The sequence below is a fragment of the Gopherus flavomarginatus genome, chromosome 7 (assembly GCF_025201925.1).
Source record: "Gopherus flavomarginatus isolate rGopFla2 chromosome 7, rGopFla2.mat.asm, whole genome shotgun sequence".
NCBI lineage: Eukaryota > Metazoa > Chordata > Testudines > Testudinidae > Gopherus > Gopherus flavomarginatus.
In genome coordinates, this window is record NC_066623.1 from 21,987,600 (window position 1) to 22,002,939 (window position 15,340).

Consider the following 15,340-nt stretch of genomic DNA (forward strand, 5'->3'; position numbering starts at 1 on the left):
AGGAATGTAATTCCCAGCTTTGCAGGGAGGGGGAGGCTATTTAAAAAACCATGATGGGAATTGAAGATCGGGTCAAGGAATAGGGGGAAATAACATCCTCGACACCATCCTTATTGGCAGCAGGGTGCTCAGTCTCAAGGCTTGGGCTGTGTCTACACTGCCACTTTCAGTGCTAAAACTTTAGTCCTTCAGGGGTGTGTAAAAACAATCCCCTGAGCGACAAAAGTTTTAGCACTGAAAAGCGCCAGTTTAAACAACGCCTTATCGCTGAGAGCTACACTGCTGGCAATAAAGCTACCACTGCTCATTCGCGGTGGTTATTTTATCACTGGGAGAGCTCTCTTCCCCCAGTGATCAAGCATGACTACACAGCCCATGTCACAGTGCTGCTGCAGCCATGCTGTGATATGGGCAGTGTAGACATACCCTTAAAGTGTCTCTGCTCACTCATCTTCCCCTCTGCTTGTAAATACACAATGTGTTTAACTTCTAGGTTAAGTGCGTTTACTTTACCTGAGACTATTTTATCTGATGTCCCCTTTGACCCCAAACCTGGGGGGGGGTTGTCTGAAGAATGGACCCTGGCTCAAACCAGTATGTGACTGACCCCCATGGGGGGGGGGAGGTTATAGAGGGTGCCCAAAAGCAGTGAGCAGAGTCCCCTGCCTGCAAGTGATGATTGGATGCCCTCTTGCAGCGTCGGCTGGAAAGGGAGTTATTGTTTCTCCAGCTCCCTCATAGGCTTTGCTGTATCTCTGTCCAAATACTCAGTAGGTGGTGGGGTGTGTTTAGTATTTGTATTGCCAGAGCACCTAGGAGCCCCAGTCATGGACCAGGGCCCCATCCTGCTAGGCACTGTACAACTCAGAATATAAACAGCTTCTGCCCCCAAGCTGCTTTTTCCTAGTTCCCCTCCAGCCTCTGTAGTAGCCCAAACCCCTCGGCTTGGATCGTTTTGTTCTCTCCTCCCCAAGCTGGCTCCCTGACCCCTGTTCTCTCTGCTGCTTTCCCCAGTGCTGGACCAGCTCCTCCCGGAGCTCAGCTTGCTGCTCAAGTTGCTGGATCATGAGTACCTGAGCGCTACCACCATGGAGAAGAAACTGGCCGTCTCCACTATCCTGCAGAAGCTGCAGCCCCCTGCAGGTCAGTAAGCTCACCTTGCCCCTACTCTACACCTCCTCGCTCCACTTCTCCCCCCCACTTCTCTCCAGAACTGCCCTGAGGCTTAACTGGCTTTACAAAGGACGCTCTGCCTCCACTTGGGAGCAGGGGACGGTGTCATGCCTCTAGTCTGCTCAGGCCTGGTCTGTGCAGCACGCTTGCTTTTACAGCGTTTAAGTTTGGGAGGATGCCCTGGGTGGAAAAGCCTGGTTCTTTACCCCTGGTGCTCTGGGGTAAAGCCTGCCCATAGGCTGCAGGAGTGAGGGCCTGGGAACTGTCTGTCTCCTGGGGGATTCACAGCTCTGTCCGTGGAGCTGAGGAGAAGAGCTTGTCTCAGCCAAGGACTGTCCGTGGCAAACAGACATTGTGGTCTCCTGGCTGTGGGCAGAGGGAGATTGTAGTTCAGGACTGGACTCTTCTGCTGCAGCCAGGGAATTTGGAGTAACAACCGTCATGGGCAGCTGTAGAAACTGCCTTTTTTCCTTCATCCAGTGCAGTGAATATAAAATGGGGATACAGGAAACTGAAGTGAGGCATGAACGAACTAGTACTGGCTGCTCTCTAGCTCATTCAGCCAGGAAGGTGGAACACCCAGCCCTTGGATCTCCCTCTCCCTAGAGAGTCATTTATTGCTTGGCTGCATATCAGACCCCTTTATTGATGAGGCGCATGACTCCCTCTGGTGGTTTTTTCATGCAAAGAAAAAGTCCTCCAGTTGACCTTGAGTAGCAGAGATACCGGCATTAAACAATAGCTGGCAAGATCCCACTGCTCTACCCTTTTGATTTATTCAAGCCTTCTGGATACCAACAAACTCTCTGTATTTATTACTGTTCCACCTGCCATGCGATGGGAGCTGCAGGCACTCTGGGATGGAAAGTTCTCTGGTTTCAGTGCGATGTGTCTCTGTATCCTCCGCTGAAGCGCTTGCTTGTATCGTCCTTTGGCGCTGCTCCTTGGCAAACCCTGGCAGATCCCTGCCACAGCAGGACCCCCATGAGACCTCTTTTTCCCCTTTCTCCAGCTGTCGGACGTCAGAGTTACACAGCACGTGTACATCAGGCCGTCTGGCACACTGCTGTGCACGGACACCGGCAGCTCCTGTGCAAACAGGCCCAGCCCAGGGAAGGGAATTGTTGTGACTGGGCTGGAATTGCTCTGCATTTCCTGTGGAAACACTCATTCCCACTGGCCTTCCTGCTGGCAGTTTCTGCTGAGAGAGGATTTCCATAACAGGCTTCACACCTGGAGGGCCGCCTCCTCCCCATGGCACCCCGCAGAGTGAAAATATCTCCATGGGACCCTTGGAAATGACCTTCCATGGGATGGAGAGGTGTAGATTTTCCCCTCGGCTTCCTTATCCTTGCTCTGTCATCTGTGTACTCCCACTTCTCCGCCAGCCACCTCCCTGCTGTTCTCCCTTCCCTCGGGCTGCTGCCCTTGGGAACCAGGTGTCCTCATCGGGGTGCTGCAGCTGAGCATGCGTGGCCTGATTAGCTGGGCTGGCTGCCTCTAGGGCTGCAATGCTCTCTTGGGTTACTACTCCTGGGGAGCTGGGCGTGTGCCCATTTGATGAGTGGGGTCCGACAAAGAGTTGTGTATCTTGACTTTAGCAAAGCTTTTGATACAGTATCCCACAGTATTCTTGACAGCAAGTTAAAGAAGTATGGATTGGATGAATGGACTATTAGGTGGATAGAAAGCTGGCTAGATTGTCGGGCTAAATGGGTAGTGATCAACAGCTCGATGTCTAATTGGCAGCAGGTATCAAGCGGAGTGCGCCATGGGTCGGCTGGGGTTGGGTTTTCTTCAACATCTTCATTAATGTGGATGATGGGATGGATTGCACCCTTAGCAAGTTTGCTGCAAGAAACTAGGGGGAGAGGTAGATACGCTGGAGGGTAGGGATTGGGTCCAGAGTGACCTAGACAAATTGGAGGATTGGGCCAAAAGAAATCTGAGCTTCAACAAGAAGTGCAGAGTCTTGCACTTACGATGGAAGAATCCCATGCACTGCTACAGGCTGGGGACTGACTGGTTAAGCAGCAGTTCTGCAAAAAAGGATCTGGGGATTACAGTGGATGAGAAGCTGGATAGGAGTTGGTAGTGTGCCCTTGTTGCCAAGAAGGCTGATGGCATATTGGGCTGCATTAGTAGGAGCATTGCCAGCAGATCGAGGGAAGTGAATATTTCCCTCTATTCGGCACTGTTGAGGCCACATCTGGAGTATTGTGTCCAGGTTTGGGCCCCGCACTACAGAAAGGATGTGGACAAATTGGAGAGAGTCCAGCGGAGGGCAACAAAAATCATCAGAGGGCTGGGGTGCATGACTTTTGGGGAGAGGCTGAGGGAACTGGGCTTATTTAGTCTGCAGAAGAGAAGAGCGAGGTGGGATTTGTTAGCAGCCTTCAACTACCTGAAGGAGGGGGCTCCAAAGAGGATGGAGCTCGGCTGTTCTCAATAATGGCAGATGACAGAACAAGAAGCAATGGTCTCGAATTGTAGTGTGGAAGGTCTAGGTTGGATATTAGGAAAAACTTTTTCACTTGGAGGGTGGTAAAGCACTGGAATGGGTTACCTAGGGAGGTAGTGGAATCTCCATCCTTAGAGGTTTTTAAGGTCAGGCTTGACAAAGCCCTGGCTGGGATGATTTAGTTGGTGTTGGTCCTGCTTTGAGCGGGGGTAGGACTAGATGACCATCTGAGGTGTTCTCCAACCCTAATCTTCTATGATTCTAATAGTTCCCTGTACTGGCCATGCCATCCTGCCCTGTCCATGAAGTCAGAAGGTGACTTGGCTCCTTCCCAGCAGTGGTAATGTTCTTTCTGCTTTCCAGGGAAGCCTCTGGACTACATGTACGTGAACACAGCAGCCCTGCAGAACAGCACCAGCTTTGTGGAGTCCCTCTTTGAAGAGTTTGGTATGTACAGCTCAGCCAGCTCATCACTGGTCTGGAGATCCCTCCACACCTTGCTGGCCATGCAGCTGAACTGCTGTGACTCTCTAGCTATCGCTCCAGCCTACAAGGCTGAGAGCTCAACTCCCACAACCCCGGCAGAGGGCCAACTCCCTCAGTACTGGGAGTGAAGCCCTATCCTTTAGATGACCTGTTACTCAAGGGCTCTAGTCCCTCTTTGTTGGCTACCCGGGTGACTGCTCCCAGGGCAGGGATGGAAAGAGCAGGTTCCCACTAACCTTGGTTTAGTAGGAGCATTCCCAGCACCAATAAAACCAGATCCACTGCTCGAAGTGGGGGGTGACCCCATTGCTGTCACACTGGTCTATGCAGTTCACACACACACACACACACACACACACACACACACACACACACACACACACACACACACACACACACACACTCCTAGCTCACTTTGGGGCACCCAAATACTAGCGTGCCTGTAGAAACCCCATAGCTTGTTCCGCTTGGGGAGGATGATGTGGTGTGAAGCCCATGAAAGCTTATGCCCAAATAAATTTGTTAGTCTCTAAGGTGCCACAAGGACTCCTTGTTCATTTTGGACCATAAATGACGTTCTTGTGATAACAACAACAGGCTAATTCTGGTGTGGGCTGGGGGTGGTCAGTGTGTGTGGAACTGAGAAAGAGAGAGGCCTTCCTTGAAGGTCTGTCTGAGCAGCCCTGTTCCTGGCATCATTGATTGGCTTAGCATCTCTTCTCTAACTCCGCTCCAGACTGTGACCTGCGAGATCTCCAGGATATGCAGGAGGATGATGGGGACACCAGCGAGGGCATTGGCTTGGAGCTTACAAGGAGCCATCCATCTAAAAACGTGAGTCCAGCCACCTCAAAATCTCCATGCCCACAGGTCCTTGGGGCCCTATCACAGTCACGTGGTAGTGAAAGGACAAGAATTGGAGGCATTTGGATTGAAACATGACGATGGCTGGGCTGGGGCTTCTCAAGCCACAGTCCCTGTCTGCTCTGAGGGGGTGGAAGCAGACCGCAAAAGGGGAGGGACTGGGCTCTGGGTTTGATAACCTCTTGGATGGGGAGAGACACACCTCAGCCTCCTGGATCTGCGAGGCGACTTGTTACCCTTCTCTTGCTGTTATGGGAACAGCTTTTGTTAATGGGGCCCCTTGGACACCTTGTAACTCAGCCTCTTCCTGTTCCTTCACTGTAATTCACACTGGTCGGTCTCTCTCTCTCTCTCTCTCTCTCTCTCTCTCCTTTGTAGGCTCCCAGGGACCCTCCTCCACCACTTCCCACAACCCCCCCACCTGAAGATTACTACGAGGAGGCCCTGCCTCTGGGCCCAGGCAAGGCCCCTGAGTACATCACCTCCCGCAGTGAGTCTGACTCTAGTAAACAGGAAGCGCCTGTGGGGAGGGGACTGGAGAACACCCAGCAGGCTGGCCCCTGGCATGTCTGTACAGAGGCTGGCATGGGAGCCAATCAAAACCAGGAGCCCTTGCCAGCGTCCCACAGGAGGCTGACCCTCACTGGCTTGTCTTAGGGAAAGCAGTGACCTGGGGTGGGGGCAATGGCACTCCTGTCCCTGCTGCCTTCCCATCCCCACATAGTGGTAGTACTGGGGGCTGTTTGCACCCACCCTGCTGGAAATGCCTCAGTCAGGACTCGGTGACCAGGAATGTTGAGATCCTGATGCAAGACAATCTCTCCCACAGCTGGCCTAATGGCTTAGGGCAGGGAGAGGGGGTGACTAAGGAGCAGCAGGTTCAGTGGGAGCTGGATTTTTTTCTGTGTCAAGTCCTAGTCTCTCTGAGGCCTTTGGAATGAACAAAGCCCCAATCCTGGCTCCTGCTGTGGGCAGTGAGTGAAAGGGATCTTTCACCCGGTAGCAACACCTGCCAGCCCCTTTGGGAGTGACATTACTGGGCTCCCAAGGAGCTCCTATCCAGGGCCTGATGTGGGGCAGCTTCCCTGAGCACCCTTGGGCAGGGGCTCCAAGGCCCGCCCCCACCCCCCAAGGGAAAGAAAAGATTTCCCCAGAGTGGGAGGTTTTTTGCTTTGTGTTCTCTCAGGTGTAGGATTCAGCCCCTCAAATGCTCCCTCCTCTCCCAGCTGCTGATCTTGATGCCTGTGTGAAGGGCAGCCTGGGGTGGGGGGGCACTCCCTGTATGTGAAGTGGGAGTGTGTGCTGAGCCCCCCTGGGAATGGCTGTGACCTTGGAGGAATGTCAGGAAAGGAGCAGGGTGCTTTTCCCAAACCATGTCACTTGGCAGCCGATCTCCTTCCTCCTGTGGGCGGGGCTGTCCGGTGGCCCCTGGAGAGCTGGCAGAGGAGCGAAAGGAGGTTTTCTGCTGCTGAGGCTTTTTCAGATTAGCCACAGCCATTCCCTTCCCTTCTCCCACCACTTTGTGCTTCCATCCAGCTATAACTGCACCTGTGTCTAATCCGTTACACTTGACCTTGCTGCTGAGTTGGAGCTGGTGCTGGCAGCTGTGGGAGCTCCAAGCTGTGGCATGACTTGCTTCAGCGCAGCCTTCTGATGGGGCCTTGTCACTGTCGTCTGTGCCATGCACATGCCCTGCTAACATCCCAGCCCCTGTGCAGGGGTCTCCTTCATCACAAATCTCACACCCTTTGCTCTCTCTGCAGATAGCTCCAGCCCCGCCAACTCAATCGAGGATGGCTACTATGAGGACGCAGACAGCAACTACCCTGTTACCAGGATGAACGGGGAGCAGAAAAACTCCTGTAGGTACCAGGGCAAAGGCTTTTCAAGACAGGTGCCTAACCAGGGCGAAAGAGCCAAAGGGGATCAGCCATCAGCCTGATGGACAGGGGTGGGATGGGGAATCCTACACAGAGCCAAAGGGTACCTAGGAGTCTGCGTGGACCACAGCCCTGTGGTAACCATCAATGGTAGCTCTGTGGCCTTCAAGGCAAAAATTGCTCCTGGTGTTGAGAGCAAAGAAGAGTGCGAGGGTCTGTTAGTTTCTGGCAGTTTATAACCAGGTATAAGGTTATACTGCTGCTCTGGGAGCCCTTGACTTTAGTTAAAGTAACCATGCAATGAAAACGAAGACAGCAGGCCGAGAAAAGCTTCAGCTGCCTGGGCAAAGAGCTGCATCCTGGAGTATCCCTTGGAGGTCAATAGTCCCTGAGCAATTCAGACATGTACACTGATCTTACACAGGCTGGTCAGCAAACAGTCAGGCCTCTTGCATGTCCTAGTCAGTGCTTTCTCCACGAGCGTCTCTCCGTCTGAAGAGAAGGTTTGTCACACATAAATGGTCACTTAGAGCCCTGCATGCTTTGCATATTCCATAAAGAGAAATGCCAGTGCAAATTGGAAAGGAGCTGGAGGAAAATGGAAATTTTAGCGTTGAACTGCTGCTGTTCCAGAGTTGGATTTCCCTCCCCCTGCCCCACACACACTCAAGACACTGCTAGGAGAAGATGATCCTCCAGGCCAAAGTCCCACTCCACGTGCAGGGCATTAGAGCTCCGTTGTCAGGAGCATCTTGGGGTGACTGGGGGAACTCTGCTTCCTTCCAGACAATGACTCTGATGCGATGAGCAGCTCCTATGAGTCATACGATGAAGAGGAGGAGGATGGGAAGGGCCAGCGGCTGACACACCAATGGCCTTCAGAGGAAGCTTCTATGAACCTGGTGAAGGACTGCAGGATTTGTGCCTTCCTGTTGCGTAAGAAGCGCTTTGGGCAGTGGGCCAAGCAGCTGACAGTCATCAAGGACAACAAACTCCTGGTGAGACTTTAGCTTCCTGAATGCTGGGGAGTGCAGGGGGACCCAGGATACAGGAAGTCTTTGGGGAGATCTAAAGTCTGAGATCCTAAGCTGGAGAAACGGGGAGCCTCCTGTGTATAGAGTGCAAGTGAGCCAAGAGCACCAAAGGACGTGCAGCAGCTTTGCTAATCCCTGCTTACAAATGGACTAACCGTGCATGTTCAGTGAATTGGAGTAAATGAAAGGCCGTGTCTTCCATGGGGCTGTGAGCAGGGCTGAGACTGCCTTTCATTTCAGTGTTGCATATCTAATCCATACCTGCTGTGCAGAATAACAGCACCTCGGAAGCACTTACGCCATGAGGCCCACAGTCCAGATCTCTACCCAGAAGCCATCAGGGTTCACCCTGTATATTTATCACTAGAAAAATTAATGCAAGCATCATGGGTAAAGTCATCATGCAGGTCAGTTACCTTGGAGATAGTGTGGCCCAGAGGGTAGGGTACAGGACTCTGTTCCTGTTTCTGGGAAAGGAGTGTTGTCTAGTGGTGCAAGCAGGGACTTTGCGGTGCTGGTCCTGGCCCCTTCTGTGACTTTGACTTCCCTGTGGCCTCCTCCTCTGTAAAATGAGGCTAATGATACTGTGCCACCACTGTGAATTGCTATGAGGTCACTAGATGAAGCCCCATGTAAGGGCAGATAGAGCTTCAGCAGGGATACTCCCCTTTGTGCTAGCATGCTCGTTCTCCACAGCCTGGCAGGAGATGCAGGCAGGCCTCGACTCTGTGGGAAACAATTGTCTCCTCTTCTTCTTTTAGTGCTACAAAAGCTCCAAGGACCGGCAGCCGCACCTGGAGGTGCCCCTGAGCGCCTGCAGCGTCAACTATGTGCCCAAGGATGGGCGCCGCAAGAAGCATGAGCTGCGCTTCTCTCTGCCAGGGGCCGAGGCTCTGGTGCTGGCAGTGCAGAGCAAAGAGCAGGCTGAGGAATGGCTGAAGGTACCTCTTACTGCAGCTTATGCCTTTCTCTCTAGCCCACACCACTGGCCACACAGGCTTCCTCCCCCTACAAAATCTAGCCTTTCCCCATTTGACCAGCCTTTGTCCTTCTGGTGGAACCTCCTCCTTGTTCTGGTGCCGTCTCAGTACGTGGCTCCTGTGATCCCTGTCTGACATAAGTGGGTAGGCAGGTTATCTGCCTTCATGGGAAAGGCCTAGCTTCCAGTGCTGCCTTATCTCTGAAGGGAAGGAGATTTTCCACCCATCTTTTATCATCCCTGCCAGACTGGGACACCAGCTGTGGGGCGAGCTACCAGGCCCAGGGAGCCCCGGCCCCTTTCCGCTCCCCGTGTGATAGGCTGGAGTCCCATGGGCAAAGGAAGAGGGGAGCTGTTTGTTTACCCTCCCCTTCCTTTTTCCTGCCTTTGTTCTGCCAGTGGGAGGCTGTGTAGCTTAGAAACTGTTCGGTGAAGTTACCGGATCTGCCTCTGAGCGGGCAGTGTGTAAAGGCCTGAAACAGGAGTGCATTTAAATAGCACCACCTCACACTTGGGGAGCATGAGCCCCTGCCCACCCCAATCTGCTGATGTGGGGGATTTCACTGCTGAGAGATTGGGACATCAACCCTCTCTCATTACACTGCACTCCAGGTCTCCTGGTGCTGTCAGATCCGCCCTACTCAGCCTGGCTACTGCATGTGCCTTGGTTAAGGGCGACATGGGGGAGGAGGAGGGATGGGAGAACTTCTTCTGGGCTGAACCTGTGTGGACATTAGCAAGAAGTTCTGGTCACCCACATTATGATTGTAGCAGCTTTTCATCACCCCTCTTCTTTTGCTGGCTGGCAGGGATGGGACACGGGAAGGCTGAAGTAGTGCAGGGTGGGTTGTCCTCATGCTGTGTCCCTCCTGACCGGCATCTCCCCAGAGAGCCTAGGCTCACCACAACCTCACGGGAAGGATGGTCAAGGCCCTAGTCAAGAGACACAGACTCAGTTCCCTGCTCTGCTGCAGCCTTCTGGCAATCAGTACATAAAAGATTGTGGTGCTCAGATGCTATCTATGGTGATGGGGTTGGATAGGTAACTTGGGCAAAACCCCTGTAGGAGATTGTCAAAGCTTCCCAAATCAGCTAGCTGGAACCTAAGGGGCCTTTGTGGCTGTAGTCCGAGTTCTTGTTAAATGTCCCTGAACCTTTTTAACGGCCAAACTATTTACTATCTCAAAACAGGACTTTGTGGAGGGAGTTTTAAGAAGACCCTGCTCCAAAGGGAGCTTTCAGGGTGCAACATGCTGCTTTGTCCCCTCTGGAAGGCAGCAGGGAACTGGATCAGTCAGAGTTCATAAATAGCTATGGCAAAATGCTGTTTGCTGTGGTTGGGTCAAGCAGTGTGGTCAGAGCTCCTTTGTTACTGGGATAACAACTGGGGGCTCAGTCGCTCCCAATGGGGCCTGAGAGGCTGGTGCTGAGTGGTCTGTCCCCACAGGTGATAAAGGAAGGGAGCAGTGCCAGTGGAGGAGGAACAGGTGTGACTGAAGCCCCTACATCCCCTGTGCTACATTGCAAGATGGACCTTGACAAGGTGTCTCTCCCCTGCCAGTGCGGGTGGCTGGGGGTTAGTGATACATAGCAGAATGGAACCATGACTAAACTCAAGAATCAGGCAGCTGAAGGCTGGGTTCTACAAGATCAGCCTTGCTCCCATTGTTTGCATGGCCCTTCTGTGGCACCCCTATGATAGCAGAAGGGGACCCCCTCCAATGGGCAATAAAGAGCCAAGACCACCTCCCCAGCCAGCCCTGGAATGGAGATGGGGGTTGCTCTAGGGAGGTGGGGCATATGCCCTTTCCTGTCCCCCTGCCTAGGGTGGGGCTATCAGGAGCTATGCTGGACCTGACCACAGAACTCCGGTCAGGGATGGTCATTCAATGCAGCGTTGTTGTGGTTAAAAGCCATGGGGACCCATATGGGGGGGAGGAAGGGATGGAGAGAGGAACTGCACTGAAATGGATGCCTGCCTGCCCTCCTCCCCACAGAGTGTATCACAAGACAAACAGACGTCTGACTCGGACAGCGTGGCAGCAGGAGAGAACTGCACCCCCGTGAGCCGAAGGGAGCACGGTGAGAGCCCCAGCCCTGCTCTGACCATTGTGTGCCCATGGGCTGGCACTGCTGGGGGAGGGTCCACACCACTGCAGGAAGCATCCTCATCACCTCTCTGCAGCTGTCTCAATAAGCTGCTGGGAGGTGGGAAGGGGGCACCCACGCCTGCTGGTACAGCTTCCTCTCACTGCAGTGGGGCCCTGCTGCATGTGATGGAGTTGCTGAGGCCATGCCACAGTGGAATATTTGCAGCCTCTGCCTGCATCTGCCCCTGGCTCCATGCACCAGTTCTCAGAAGTGCAACAATTTCTGGGGGTGAGGATGTCCTGCTCTTGCCCCATTGGTGTATCTCTTCACCTTCTTCCCTCCTCTCCCTGCCACTGTCTGACACCTGAAACCCCTTCCTGCTCTCATTGCAAATCCCAGCCTGAGAGATGGTACTAAAGTGACCTCTTTGCTTTGGCCAGCCTTGTGGGGGAGGGAGGGGCGGTTTGCCATTTTACTTCTGAGCTGAGTTCTCCTCCCTGTTCCCAGGGAAAGGCAAGAAGAGTGGCTTGGCTGAACTGAAGGGCTCAGTGAGCCGGGCAGCCGGGAGGAAAATCACCAGGATCATCAGCTTCTCCAAAAAGAAGCCATCCTCTGAGGACACGCAGACGTCCTCCACTGAGGAGGACATCCCCTGCTGTGGTTCGTACCTAGGGCTCTGGGGCGATGGGAGCAAGAAGGGGTTTTTCTGGGTCTAGGTGGATGTTGTTCCTAGGGGACTTTGTGCCAGGTATAATTTGTGCCACAAGGCCTTTCTCTTGCCTATCGGACAGACCACCCAGTAGCGGGATGGGAACACCATCCAAGACACAGGGAATTTCACTGTTTCCTTGGAATTCCACCCATTGCTCACTAGCCCTGCGACAGCATCAGGGGCTCTGCCATAACATGGAAAAGGATTTCCTGCTACAAGCAAGTAGCCTGGGATTGACCTCCTCCATCCCTTTTTACACTTACACACACATGCGCGCGCACACACACATGCGTGTGTGTGTGTCTCTCTCTCTCTCCCTCCTTTTCTAGCTCAGTGTCCCCAGCCCGTGATTGCAGGACCAGACTGTTGCACCCAGGGCAAAGCACTCCGGGTACACATCTGGGGAGGCACTGGGGACCACACAGCTGTCAGGTGCTCTCTGTGTTAAGTGCCATGTAAACAGGGTGATTTGGTTTTCTCTTCTAAGCTAGAGCGGTAGAGCTAAAGCCTGCAAGTTACATAAACAATTGGAACAAGTTTGTAAACCCCGAGAGGAGAGGAGAGTTCTAAGGAACAGACAGCATGGATTTGTCAAGGACAAATCATGCCAAACCAACTTAATTTCCTCCTTTTGTCAGGGTTACTGGCTTAGTGTATGGGGAGAAGCAGTAGATGTGATATGTCTTAATTGAGTTAGGCTTTTGACACTGTCCACATGACATTCTAATAAGCAAACTAGGGAAATGTGGTCTAACTGAAATTTCTAGAAGGTAGGAGCACAGCTGTTTGAAAGACAATAGTCATTTAGAGTAGTTATCAGTGGCCTGCTATCAAATTGGGAGGGTGTATCTAGTGGGGTTCCACAGGGTTCAGTCCTGGCTTTACTAATTATGTGGATAATGAAGTGGGGAATATTGACACATTTTATAAGCATAACACCAAGCTGGGTGGGGTTGCAAGCACTTCGGAGGCCAGGATTAGAATTCAAAACAACCTTGACAAATTGAAGAATTGGTCTGAAATCAGCGAGATGAAATTGAATAAAGACAAGTGCAACCTACTTCACTTAGGAAGGAAAAATCAAATGCACAGCTACAAAAGGGGAAATAACTGGCTAGATGGTAGCACTGCAGATCTGAGGGTTGTTATGGACCACAAATTGAGTTGACAATGTAATGCAGTTGCAAAAAAGGCTATAATTATTCTAGGCTTTATTAACAGTGGAGGAAGTCCAGAGGAGAATAACAAATGAGAAAAGATTTAGAAAACCTGACCTATGAGGAAAGATTAAAAATACTAGCATGTTTAGTCTTGAGAAAAGAGGATTAAGGAGGGACCTAATAACAGTCTCCAAATATTGTTAATGGCTGTTTATAAACCGGGTGGTAATCAGTCACTCACCATATCCACTGAAGGTAGGACAAGAAATAATTGCCTTCTCTGCAGCAAGGGCTATTTTGGTTAGATATTAAGAAACTTTCTAACTATAAAGGTAGTTAAGCTCTAGAATAGACTTCCAGGAGAGGTTGTGGAATCCCTGTCACTGGAGGCTTTCAAGAACAGGTGGGCCACACACCTGTCAGGGATGATCAAGGTTTATGTGGTCATGCCTCTGTGCATGCCTCTGTGACTTTCCAAGGTCACTTCCAGCCCTATGATTCTATGAGTTTAGTAAGTTGCTCAAAATGCCCTCTGAGACAAGAAAATCAATGAAGCTCCATATGTCTGTCTGAGAGACTCATATTGGCCCCCATTCCCATAACACCCAAGTGCGTCACAATCTTGAATGTAGCTATCCTTGCTACACCCCTGGGAGATGGGGAAGTGCTCTTATCCCATGGGGAACTGAGGCACAGAGACCAAGTGATCGTTCGCACAGGCGGTCTGTGGTGGAGCTGGAAATGGACTCCAGGTCTCTCTAGTCCCAGGCTAATGCCCTAACTGCTGGACCATTTACCTCATGAATCTTGCCCCCAAAACAGAGGGGATGAGCATGGTAACTTCGTAAGACTTCTGCATCTACAGTTTCTGTGGACAAATCCTAATGTCCTTACTTGAGCAAACATCCCGTTGATTTCAGCAGAGATTTTGTAGAGTATGAACTTACTAAAGACCAAGCTGCACTTGGGCCTTTGATTTGGAGTTCTGAAGATCTAAGGGCTAGATCTGCTGGTCTCCAGAGAGAGGGCCCTGCCCCTGTTGAGTGCTTCCACTGCCAGAAAAATGTGGGGGAACAAGGCCTACCCAGAGGTAGGGAGATCGGCAGTGATTCTCTGACAGGTCTGGACGTATCTTGGTAGGATACAGCAGAGTAGCATTTCAGACTCTCTGGTTATGTCTATACAGCAGTTAGACACCCGTGGCTGGCCTGCGCCAGCTGACTCGGGTGCGTGGGGCTTGGGTTGCAGGCCTGTTTAACTGTGGTCTACATGTCCAGGCTTGGGCTGGAGCCCCAGTTCTAGGACCCTAGGAGGTGAGAGGGTCCCAGTGCAGCCTGAGTCCGAATGTCTACACTGCAATTAAACATCCTCTTAGCCTGAGCCCTATGAATCTGAGTCAGTTGGCACAGGCCAGCCGCGAGTGTCTAATTCGTGTAAACAGACCCACTGACTGAAGTAGGGCGAGACAAGACAACCTTTTGGACCCTCCTGCCCAGCCCAGATTGGCTTTCGCTTTCCACCTTTCCTTTAGCATCATGCTTGTTAGGGTTTATCAGCTGGACCTAATGAACCGAGACTCTCTTCCCTTTGGGAACTGGCTCTCCCTGCAGGTTACCTGAATGTCCTGGTTAACCAGTGCTGGAAGGAGCGTTGGTGTTGCTTGAAAGGCCACACCCTCTATTTCCACAAGGACCGCTCCGACTTGCGGACGCACGTGAATGCCATCATCCTGCGTGGCTGTGAGGTGGTGCCAGGCCTGGGCCCTAAACACCCGCTTGCTTTTCGCATCCTTCGCAGTGGGCAGGAGGTTTCTGCCTTGGAGGTGAGTGTTTCATTCTTGGCAGCTCCGAGTGAGGGATGTGGCTGTAGAGGCTCTTCCTGCCTCTCTGGAAGACATGGATGGGAAGTTTGGGTCCAAATCTTTGGTCTGTTTCCTTAAGGGTTTAACCAAACCCAGAACTGAACAGAGAGACCAAATAGATTCTAAATGGAAACTTCCAGGGACAGTTTAACTTACTCCTTCCCCGGTTGTGCTTTGAGACCCCAAATGCAGCCAGGTGGGCTGGTGCATGGCCCAGGCAAGTGAAATTGCCTAGAACCAAAAAGCAAAGTCCTGTTTCGTTGCCGAGCCCAGCCAAATGCAGGTGAGCACATAAACCATGCTGAGCAGCCTCTGAAACTTTCATTAATAATCAGTGGTGCACCTCGTTACACAAGTAAGGGATTTGGGGTCTTTTAAATCTAATCTTTATCTTGGCAGGATCCCTTAGGCTATGTGAAGTTTTTATTCCATGACTGATCAAAGCAGGCATGCATGGGGCACCCTGTTAAGGTGCTTCAGACAAGTGAAAGAAATACATGAAGTAATTTCACTTGGATCTGAATAACTGTATAGCAGCAGCCCGGATGCTGATAGTATCAGCACAGAGAAGCTGCTGGACTTGTTGAACCAGGCAAATCACGGCAGGTGAATGAACTCATTTGACTCTTAGCTTCAACC

General features: G+C 51.9%; 1 protein-coding gene across 3 annotated transcripts in view; it reads left to right on the forward strand.

Moving 5' to 3' along the window:
* AFAP1L1 (actin filament associated protein 1 like 1) overlaps positions 1 to 15,340 on the forward strand; it is a 55,645-nt gene that overhangs the window by 30,026 nt on the left and 10,279 nt on the right. For all 3 annotated transcript variants that reach the window (XM_050962614.1, XM_050962613.1, XM_050962616.1), the window contains exons 2-12: positions 1,015 to 1,143; positions 3,998 to 4,081; positions 4,857 to 4,954; positions 5,363 to 5,474; positions 6,748 to 6,846; positions 7,651 to 7,862; positions 8,660 to 8,839; positions 10,325 to 10,420; positions 10,875 to 10,959; positions 11,476 to 11,628; positions 14,451 to 14,662. In XM_050962614.1, coding sequence (XP_050818571.1) covers positions 1,015 to 1,143; positions 3,998 to 4,081; positions 4,857 to 4,954; positions 5,363 to 5,474; positions 6,748 to 6,846; positions 7,651 to 7,862; positions 8,660 to 8,839; positions 10,325 to 10,420; positions 10,875 to 10,959; positions 11,476 to 11,628; positions 14,451 to 14,662 — 1,460 coding nt within the window. The remainder of the gene's footprint in view (positions 1 to 1,014; positions 1,144 to 3,997; positions 4,082 to 4,856; positions 4,955 to 5,362; positions 5,475 to 6,747; positions 6,847 to 7,650; positions 7,863 to 8,659; positions 8,840 to 10,324; positions 10,421 to 10,874; positions 10,960 to 11,475; positions 11,629 to 14,450; positions 14,663 to 15,340) is intronic.